At 35.7% G+C, this 11,261-nt stretch overlaps 1 protein-coding gene across 1 annotated transcript; it reads left to right on the top strand.

The window, feature by feature from the left end:
* The first annotated feature begins 231 nt into the window (after nucleotides 1–231).
* On the top strand, nucleotides 232–9,593 carry il17rel (interleukin 17 receptor E-like). The gene is made up of 18 exons (XM_027151135.2): nucleotides 232–511; nucleotides 1,678–1,705; nucleotides 2,051–2,194; nucleotides 2,535–2,641; nucleotides 2,822–2,936; nucleotides 3,118–3,162; nucleotides 3,287–3,426; nucleotides 4,383–4,454; nucleotides 4,548–4,602; nucleotides 4,695–4,858; nucleotides 4,971–5,015; nucleotides 5,174–5,231; nucleotides 5,816–5,958; nucleotides 7,003–7,068; nucleotides 7,151–7,208; nucleotides 7,974–8,099; nucleotides 8,536–8,598; nucleotides 8,903–9,593. Exons 1-18 carry the CDS (start codon nucleotides 401–403, stop codon nucleotides 9,055–9,057), a joined length of 1,695 nt encoding a protein of 564 aa, XP_027006936.2. The 5' UTR covers nucleotides 232–400; the 3' UTR covers nucleotides 9,058–9,593.
* Nucleotides 9,594–11,261: the final 1,668 nt, after the last annotated feature.

The following is an 11,261-nucleotide window of genomic DNA, read 5'->3' as shown; positions in this document are numbered from 1 at the left end:
AATAAGAGTGAAGGAAGAGAACATAAATGTTAAGAGAAAATATGTCAATAGAATAGACTATGTGTAAAAAGAGAAAAGTGTGTATATATGTGTGTGAATGGGGGAAAGAGGAGGAGAGGGAGAGACAGAGAGGGAGAGAGAGAGAGAGAGAGAGAGAGAGAGAGAGAGAGAGAGAGAAGTCCCTCCCCTCTCCTCCCATGACTACAGTATATATAATAAGAGCTCATCACCTTCACTTTTATATGTAATGACCATAAAGCCTCAGAGGGAAACACAGATCAAAACAGCAGACTGTACAAGCAGGCTTAACCTGCCCTTAGTCCATCATCTATCTGGCTTCTCTTCTTTCAGCACCTCCAGCCTATTCACCCCTCAACCAACTCCAGGCTTGTGATTAGACATGAAGTGTGTGTTGCTGCCACTGCTGCTGTTCTTGCTGGCTTCCTGCACTTCCAGACTGCAGGGAGAACGGGTAGAGAGGATTGAGCAATGTGAATCCCGTTGCTCGCAGGTATTTGATTATTTACACTATATTCTGGTTTTATCCCAATGTGTGATTGTGTGAGACAAGTTCTATGAAGTTCTGGTGATGTGTGTCATAAAGTATTTCATGTCAAAGGTCTAGGTTAATATTTTATATTCTTATAGTTCTTGTATAGTTATTGCTGTTAATCATTTTAAGATTAATATTAAAAGATAACATTGAATAGTGAAAACAGAATCAGATGTCTACCGAGAATATATTGTGTAATTGCCACTAAAGTGGACCAATCAAACCTGGGTATGCAATTAAAAGCCCAAATCAATCAAAATACATTGATCATTAACTATGGAGAGTATATAAGTTCCCAATAAAAGCAGAAATTATTTTAATGTTTGCTGTTGGAAATTACACCCTGACATAATGCACTATATATCAAAACATCACCTATCTTTTAATTATAACATACATGTAAACTCATGTCATCTGTACAGATTCCACTTAATAATTAAGCTTCAATAAAGAGCACCAGGGAACGATTTTCTGGCAAATATTCTGTGGGTGTGTTTCATTTAAATAAACCACTCATTTAAATTAGCTTAAGAATGATCTCTACAGGAAACCAGACTGTTTTTAATTAATTACTTCAGCATATTACAGGTGAGGTGCTGTTGAACATACAGCACACACACACAGCCACACACACACACACACACACACCCACAGCCACACACACAATATGAAAGTATGATTTTCCTCTTCCGTTTTCGGTCCTCGTTTCCCACTGTTGTAAACATTTTTAATTTCAGAGAAAAATTCAGAACAGCTAGACCTAAAAAAAAAGCTGTGACTCATGCTAATTTAATTTGTACTTACTTGTCAGTGTGTGTTTCTATTTAAAGTAACTGGCATTTAACTTAAGGAATCATACAGACAAAGTTCCAGTCACATTACAAATATCCAGTAAGGACTTTATAGATGAGGATAAATATAGCATAAATATACTTCACGTGAGGTGTGAACAACCAGGATGTTGGACTGTGCAAAGCACTTTGGGCAAACCCCTACTGTCTCAGCTGCTTCCTCTTGCCAGGACTATTGTGAATAAATCTAATCTGTATTACTGCACCTCTGTGTATCATTTGGGAACACTATGTATCAAATAGCCTGACGCATTTGGGCTTCTTTATTTACAGGGACTCCATTGCAAGCTGAAGCCTCACCGTAAGTACTGTTTTGTTGTATTATTAATTTATTTTTGGATCACACAATGCTGTGTAATTTGAATCAGATATGATCTGAATACGAATAGTGACGTGGGTGGTCCATAGACAAAACTGTTAACTGAAAAACTCTTATCTTGATAAGGATATGTTTTGGTTTGTCACTTTTTACTACTATTTAGAATTACTATTGAACCATTGCATTTGAAGTTCATTATCATGGAACATTATTATATATAGAAATATAGCTGCTAAATTACATGCTACTGGAGACTAAGAACTCACTTAATTCATCACTTAGCAAAGGAATATGTGCCATGTATGTGATGGGATCTGTGTTTTACAGTGTCATTTGAGCAATGCAAGAAACGTCCTGACCGCATGACCAGAGATGTGTTCAGGAACACAAGCATCTCCACGGTGATGAGGTGTGAAGGGCCTCAACGGTGCTCTCTTTACCTTAGAGTCAGCACTCATCTACATCTAAAGAGTAGGTCTAAGCTTCTTTCAGGACAATGATTTTGTGTTATATTTGCAAGTTAAATGAGTTAGTTTAAGATTAACTGTGAAAGTTAAATCAGCACTTGTAGTCATTGTAGTGTAGGAGGTTAGACACAGTAGTTCTATTTCCTGCTTCATTTTGAGTCATGTTCCTACTCTATGTAAGTGACTCATACCAGGACAAGTTTGAATTACTGTGATTATGGGGATGTCCCTCCTGATCTAATCTACAAAGGCTCTAGGCTGTCTTTGTCATCTGTCATCACAACACAGCACTACTGGAGGTCCCTTTCATTATGAAAAATAAATATGGTTTTCCTCTCTTCCAGAACACATCCACGGCATCTACATGTGCACAATCAGTGCAGCGATGATGGAACACTGCAGGATCGTGACCTTCTCTCGCACGCAAAAAGAAAAAGTGGTGGGCCATCAGGTACTATTGTCTGCATGTCAAGTATGGATTGCAGCAGATTGGCATTAATGTGAATGTTCTTCCCAGTCTTTTTATTCATTCTGTGCCAGATATTGAAAATTTAGCAATGCTTGTTTAGAGGCTTAAAAGAATAGATGACTGATTGATTTTTGTGTGACTTTTTTTCTTTTTCTTTCAAAGGTCAATATTCAGGACGATTGTCTGGAAGTAGGCATAGGGCAGGATGTTCACTTAACCCTCCAAACCTGGCCCCGATTCTGTGATGTGGCTTATTCCAAATCATACCAGGTTCCAGGTACGGGGTGTGGTGTGGTATAATGTTACGTTGGTGGAAATACAAAAGATAAAGAATTTCCTTTTTGTTTTGTGAAATGTCATGATGCCAGATTTAGTAACATGCAAGATGTCTCACTTATTAGTTGATGGTTAGCCTGTCAAAACAAGAAATTAATTTTTTTTTTTATTTCTTATGTCAGACTGCAGCAACAAGGAACTACAAGGAAACATCCCAGAATGTACTAGTAAGTTTGAGATTATTATCCTTAGTTTTTTATCCATCTCCAGAATTTAAACCCTCGTAAAAAGTAATAGATGAACTATAGATGTAAACTATGGTCTTATGGAAAATCTTGGTCTGTCTGGCAGCCGGCAAGATTAACTATGAAGTGGACTTGGAGAGGAAAGAAGTGCATATAAGTGTGTCAGACATGCTGGAGGACAGAGATTACCATGTTAGACTCTGCCACAAGAATTACATCTGCACTGGCACTGGAGCTCATGTATTGGTGAATTCCTTTTCTAATGTTTCTACACTCATGGCTAAGATGAACATATGAATTGTAGAATCTGGAATGGGGTTAGTGGCTTAATTTGTGTAAACCCAATTAGAAAGTGTTAAGGGATTTGCAAGTTAGGAATTCACATGCTGCTTAGCTCTTATGCCTTCAAGTGCTCATTGAAGAGGTCAAAATGCAAAGACATTTATGAAGACTTTGAGGAACTTCCAGAATTACATAGCAGTAGGTGTTTATGTCTAATTAGTGTGCAAGGCCCTTAACCCTCAACTGATCAGTTGTATAAATGAGATAAATGTAGGTTGCTCTGGATAAGCGTGTCTGCCAAATCCCATAGATGTAAATGATAATTATTGACTAGTACAAGTAACATATTTATAAAAATAAATAATTCCCTACCACTGGAAAATTTCTTGGTTCATCTGTACTTAATTGTAAGGCTAGTAAACATTTTGTAAAAGTTAAAATATTATAATTTTTTATGTTATTTTATAATTTATAAAGCAATGATTTCACCCTCAGTGATTATAGCCAGGGAAAGTTCAGAATTTCCTTGTCAAAGTGTAAAAATTCAAAAGATATTTTGCTAAAAGTTTGGATAATATGATCGTCACTGTAATATACACTGAAAAAAACTAGGATTTAAATTCTGTATTTACATTTTCCCTTATTTCTGCAGCAACATATTATTTCACTCCTTTTCAGTGAATAGATAATTCTATTTAAAAATAAAGACAATAATAGTTTAATAATCTGTTAGACTAGTGTGAAGATTAAAGTAGGTCAGGATCCTATATTTACAGTTATTACACTTACAGTTGTAGCATGTGTAGGATTTAAGGGTATAATTGAGGCACACTGGGTGTTGGCATGATGAACTTGATTCTTTTGTACTTTGTACTTTGCACACATAATTTGTTTTCAATTAGTCCTGTTTCCTGTTACAGTTAAAAAAGGAGAATCCCCTGAAAAATGTAACCCTAAAGTATGCCAAACCAGTGCCCTGCCTATGTATCGAGGTAACAACTGATTACATGTGTAACTCTTAGATATGACATATTTGCTCTTTTAGTACCAGTGATAGAAATCACAGTGCTGTTTTTTTATCACAGGGCTGGTCTGTCATGGCCGATGCTTCCCGAATTCAAGTCTGCCCTTTCAAAAATCGTAAGTAAAGGTTATTCATAAATAAGCACAACAGGTAAATTTTATTTTCGCACAATGATGAACATGCAACAAATAGAAATGCTTCTTTTTAGGTGTTGAGGAACTCTGGACTGGGATATCCTTTGACCCTGTGGAGGAAACACTTTCATGGGAAGCTTCATGCCAAGTTAATGTTGTTATTTCTCTCTGTGAGCTGCAAGACCAAGGTGTGTGCCAAGACCTTGCAAATTCTTCACAGAGATATGTCAAAGGAATGGTAAGCTTCTGCACACACAAAAAAAAATGAATACATAAAAGCTTCAGAAAAAATACATGAAATGTAAACAAAAGAATGCTAGCAATGACTTATGTAACCACACCTTTCCCAGGTATCATATTCAACAGTAGATCCTCATCCCCAACTTTGCATGAAGGTAAATATTACTGTTCAAACACTAGCCTTTGATCAGACACTGCTGATGTCTCTGTGTCCTCATGCTTCAATTTTACTGTAGACACTCCTCTACCGTGTGAAACATGCGTTTATTCAACTCTCAGACAATATGTGCTTTGATGTTTTTTGCCTTTTTAGTTCATCACTGACAGCGGTGTATGGATAAAGTGCCCATTTTCAGATGGGAATTTTCTTGGTAATTAACTTCCACTAAATGATATACTTACTTGTACTGTACATGTGAGTCTCAATGTTATCAAACCACCTTCTTTTATTAGAACGAGTTCTAATAACGAGTTCACGATGTTCCCTGGCTGTTACATAACTTGAAAAACAATGCTTTCTTGAAGTGTTGCATTTCCTAGAGTTTCCTTGGAACTTGTTTGCCTTGCACAGTTTAAGGATTTCCCTGCTCTGATTATTGGATAGATTAGCAGATAACAAACAGTCTTTCTCAAGACTTTTCTTTTACAGTATAATCTCAAAATTTAGTTGAACTATATTATTATTTCCACTGTAATGGGTAAACCTTCAAGTTATGTTTGGATGTATGAGCCTTATAGGTCTGATTTTTGAAGCTTATAATAGTAATAATTCAATAAAATAATAAAATAAATGATTGGATGTCTTGTAGCTACATTAATCACTTATTTTGGTTAAATCTTGGCCAAATATTATATGAACACTTATATATTAATAAATACTAAAGATTATGCGAAGCCTAAGTTAATGTTATACATGTAACTAAACATTCTTTAACATTTTAATCTGTCTCTTTAGCCTGGGACATAAAATTTTCTGATGAAGTGGACATGCCACAGCTACTTGTGACTTCCCGGGTCAAAGCAAGCCTCTCTTTGAGTGTGACAGCCAAGAATGCAGTGTCTGGGTATGAGGACACACAAACCATCTTAGTTGATGTGGTGAGTTGAAATCAATCAGATGTAGTGGCATGTTTGTCTGTACTGAGCACTACTGCAAAATATCACTTTCTAAAATTTTAAATACAGTTTTTTTTTTGCCAAGGTACCATATCTGGGCACTATTGTATCTGTGCTAGATCAATAGGCCATGTTAGGGAAGTTCTGAAACTTTATAAACTAGATCCTAAATGCAATCATGCATATCTGAAATGGATGAAAATACAACATAGGTCTGCAATCTAATTGGACTACAGAAGTTTATTTTCTTTACACAAAAGATTTTTGTTGACAACTTCATACATAAACCTTACTTTGAAATACAATCCAAAGTTACTTGTCACTTCAATGAGGCAGATACTGGCTCAACCGGTTGATAAATATATAACACTAAAGAGTAATGAGACTAACGATACAACATATGTTATAGTGTAAAGAAAATACACTATAAGAAAAAACTACTTATTTTTTAAGTAGCCTAAAATAGTTCACAATACCCTGGCCACAGTAATTTCAAAGTGTTATAAAAATATGACTTTTGTGTCAAAATGACAGGTAGGAAATTCCTTTTAGCAAAACAATAATGTCTTTGTACATGACAACGTGAGATTTTTAACTATGATAAAGTTATGACTCAAAAACATGACCTCCATCAAACATTTACACCAGCCAATTGCAACTGGGAACATTAACCTATCACAAATACAGGAGACAATGAGTCATAGATCTCGTACCTTCATTATCATTTAAAACATCTTTATAAACATGCTTGTGAAGCTTCTGAAGTGGTGCCTTGATTTGCAGAGGTGCCATGAAGCTTTTAGCACAAGAAAACAGAGGTGTGCTTTTTTTAGCCGGCAAAACATTTCGGAATAAAGATCCTTCTATGTTTTTATTTGGTATCAAGTACCAGCATGTAGGAATAGATGCAACTTTGTGTTTGTGTGTTTTTTTAAATTGAACTAAACCCAAGAGGTTACACTGGTTCCTGTTTGGAGCTTTACTTGCTTTTGAATGGGCAATGAAATGTTTTTTCTGCTTCTTCAGGAGAAATTTAAACCTGTGAGACCAAATCTGGCTTTGGATCTTTGTACATCAGGTCTTTGCATTAAGGTAAATAAAATAAAATTTCAATGTGTTTTGTGTCATTCAAAAATACTTCATTGTGCAACTAATCAAAAAATCTTTTCCTCAGGCAAAGCGTGCGAATGTAAAATACGGAGTCGCCAAACTCTACTGTCAGCCGCCATGCGGTAAGTTCTGAGATTAGTTTATCTTTATATTATTCTTTTTTCTTTGTGTGTGGGGAAGGGTAGAAATAAAACAGCTCCAGCATCGCTTTTTTTGTGTTTTTATAACCATTTTTATAACCATCTTTCATTCATTCATCTTCTGTGTTCTATTGCTCAATGTATAAATGCAGCCATAATGAGACTCCAGTCTATCCAAGAGCTGCACGCGTATACATTTGCACACTCATAAACACATAGGTTCTATTTAGCAACTTACCAGCATGTTTTGGGAGATGGGAGCAATTGGAACATCTGGATGAAGCCCATGCATACTTGGGGAGATCTTGACAAACTGTACACAGCACACCCTGTCACGCCATCGTGTCGCCATCATCAGACATTTATTAGCAACAAATCATCTGATGTTGTTGCCAAAATGACACCTTATACTGATTTCAGTTTTCTCTTTTATAGACAGCACTGCTAATGTATACCATTATCTGCCAATTGGGTGTGGAAAATAGTACTCTATTACTTAACAAGTCCAAGCATACACTGACAGCATGTGATATCAGCTTGGCCTGTGTCCAGTGCCTAATGAAAGAACTCTACTGACACTCCATGTCAAACATGTTACAGCTCCTTCCTCCACATGACCTCACACAAAAGGCACATCATAAATCTTTTTCAGTGTATTGTACTTCCTAAAATCTACAAAAGGTTGTTGAGAAGTGTATGCAAATTCTGAAATGCATGCAAACACATATTTCTCTTTTCTCCCTACAGCACAATTTTCCTCAAAGCCGAAGGACAGTGACAGTAAATGGCAGTTCATGTATTTTATCGTGCCAGCAATGACACTGACCGTAGCTATAGCCGTCGCTTCTGCTGTGATGATCATTGCAATGTTTGGTGGGTTGAATATGTCTATTTTTGTGTGATATAGCAATGCAAAGACAAAATCACTGATGTGTAATTGTGAATATGGTCAAGATGTGGTCAATATCTGAATGTTATGGTCAAAATCAGTTTTCTAAGGCTGTACTACCATGAATGTTGCTTTTCTGTAATGTTATAATCCTGTGTGTTGCTGAATGATTGTCATAGCTAGAAGATAATTGAAAAGCATTGACAATGATTCAGAGGATTTTCAGGATTTTTAAAAATAAAATATAGAACACAAAAGCATGTGTTTAGACATACCATGCAATGTACTGTAATTACTATGCATGTCTATAGATATATACAGACCTCTAATAGTATACAAGCCTCTCATAATGTATTTTGAACAATATTGGTCAATATCCTGTTATCTTAAAACATCATACTCGTGTTAAATTGGTTTCAGGTTACCACATCAAAAGGACAATAAAGACTCGGGCCATTGCACGCTTCCCAGGCCCACACACAGGTAAAGGTTTCTCTTATATGAGAGCAGTATAAGTATATTCAGTAAGTATATTAATAAGTATACTCAGTTCACAGGGAGCTCTTAAAGTTCTTAAATGTGGTGAGTTCATCTCACCTTTTAGATAATTCCTGTATTATGAAGAGGGAAGAGATGTAATGGACTGTAAACACTTAGCATTGATTTTTATATACACAAATTCTTATTTACAACTGACTAATTATGTAAGCTAAAACTGTAATTCAATAATATCTGACCCATAGACATGTCTATGTCTCTAAAGCATATCATATCATTTGCATTTCAGCATTATTCTCTCCAATGACCGAGGAGGTGAACTCAAAAACTGAGCTGATGTCCACAACAGTACTTGCTGATGGAAATATCTCAGAACAATCTGAGTTACAAGACTCTGAGAAGTCCAATCTACTGAATGACTTCGCAAAGCACATAGAAGTTTAGCTCAATGTTGAACGATGGCTCATGGTTGAATGTTCTGTGTTCATTTTGCTTTGCATTTCATGTTCCTGTATTGTGACAATGGGGAAAAAAGTGGAAAGGAAATATTCATAAAAACATACCACACGGATTTATTTGTATGTTTATTGTTATTGTCCATGTATTTTGTTGTGGACTGTTATTCTGTATGACCATTTGCACTTTATTTCTCTTTTTGATAACTAATTCAATAAGAGTGAGTTATCTCATGATAGAACAGTACATATTAATAATTGTCTGTAAAATGAACAGTGCAAACAAATATGACAACATCCATCACAAGACTGTTGCGTATATTTCTGCTTTTGTGTTACAAATCAGAATACATTTATTTATAAGATATGTGGTTTATATTCTTGTAAGATAGACTTATTTTTTTATTGTGTCTGTTGAATGTCATTGTTATCCTGTGGTTGTGTTATAGGTCATGCTTAAATCTCTCAACACTGCCATTTTGTATGAGGAAGCTCTCAATAAATCGCTTCAGGTTTAATCTGCCAGCTATGACTTTTTGATGAAATTGAGAGTGCAATTATTTACACTGCAAGTGTGATTATTTGTCCACTTTGACAGGTTTCAAAGACCAAGCCCATATTGATTGAAAAAGGGTTACATGTAACATGCCTGATTTTTTTTTTATTAGCAAACACAATAGTTATGTTCTATAATTTATAATGTATAATTTTACTTTGCACTCTTCTGCAAAGACACAATATATTACCATATGGAAATCCCCATATATTTTATTTGTAATATATTTATTTTATTTGCACAGCCTATCAGGAGGAAAGTAAATAAATAGAAAAAACTAGCACGCTGGTGCAATGACAATACACAAACTTTAAAGATAAGCTCTTTTGTACTGTTTATTTGGGAGGAACAAAAATGGCCAAAAGAATTGTTGAGCAGTTCCAAGGAGGAATATTGTACTGCATTGGATGACAGATTAGAGGAGCTGGCATTGGGCTGTTATAATAGCACAGATCTGAGAGTCTAGTTCATGGCCCCTGATCTGTTATTTGTGCCCTCCCCTCATTCCCTGAACCTGATGTACACTTCAGCACAGATTACTGGAAGCATTGTCATAAAATGATGGCATACTGGCTAAACTTTGTGCATCCAGCCCAAGTATAGAAGAGCCGATATATTGGTTTATAAAGCACATAATACACAGGCTAGTGTAAGTTGTAATACTAAACAGTGAAACACTTACTACTGGCATTTCAGGAAATAATGTCTTCAGAGGTTCAGTGGGTGTGGTGAATCACTCAGGCTGCTAACATTGCTAAGGAGACAAGTTAGACTGGATCAAAGGACATTATAAAGTTCTGTGACATCATAAAGATGTGCTGACACATTTTTCAAGCATAATTGTGTTTACAAAGACAGCAACAGTGAATGAAAGGCTGGTTACAAATACACACGGGCGCAACACAAAGCTCACAAAACAGAATATGCCAGATGAGATGTGGGCAGTGAAACAAGACAAATTATATTATTTTAAATATCTAAATATAAATGATGCATTATAAATTATATTATTCATTGCAATTGCTGTGAAACACATAAAATTCCGGGTAAATTAAATTTTCACAAATCAGTGTATGTGTGCCCCAAAGTCCCATCCAAATGAACTGTGAACAAGGCCAGCTCTTTTGTTTTTACTATATGCTAATGACATTTTTTGATGCATTTTTTGGGTTTGAGATCAAAAGATATATGCACAAGATACATTTTCTGATAAGAAGTCTGCATTTGTTATTATGAAAAATAAATCAACATGAAAAAACAGTTGTCTGTGAGAGAAAATGAAACCATTTTAGAGCTGAGAAAAGAGAGACGAGAAAAACCGTCAGATCTCCTTTCACAAGCATTGGGTAACACCATAATTCAGAATGTCCTGAAAAAGAAAGAAAATCTGGTACACTAACAACCAGACAGGTTGAACAACTGAACAGGTTGATCAAGGAAAAGAACAACAGTTGATGTCAGATGTCTCTGTGAAAGGACCTACAGTATACTACAGGGTTTCCCCAAAGTCAAAAAACACAAAAGAAGAAAATATATCATTCACATGAGAAGATGTCACAAGGTTGTTGCAAGGGTCACTTACTGTGTTTGATTTGTTTGCAGCAAGTTTTGTGCCTGTCTCTGCATTTAAATTATAC

This window comes from Tachysurus fulvidraco, chromosome 19 (genome assembly GCF_022655615.1).
Source record: "Tachysurus fulvidraco isolate hzauxx_2018 chromosome 19, HZAU_PFXX_2.0, whole genome shotgun sequence".
NCBI lineage: Eukaryota > Metazoa > Chordata > Actinopteri > Siluriformes > Bagridae > Tachysurus > Tachysurus fulvidraco.
This window is presented reverse-complemented; position numbering and strand designations above follow the sequence as displayed.

What these genes read in the sequence shown, in the direction of transcription:
- il17rel (XM_027151135.2), top strand. Translation starts at nt 401, where the DNA reads ATGAAGTGTGTGTTGCTGCCACTGCTGCTGTTCTTGCTGGCTTCCTGC. An exon ending in GTGAATCCCGTTGCTCGCAG is followed by an intron (nt 512 to 1,677) that starts GTATTTGATTAT and finishes CTTTATTTACAG; the next exon opens with GGACTCCATTGCAAGCTGAA. An exon ending in GATGATCATTGCAATGTTTG is followed by an intron (nt 8,100 to 8,535) that starts GTGGGTTGAATA and finishes AATTGGTTTCAG; the next exon opens with GTTACCACATCAAAAGGACA.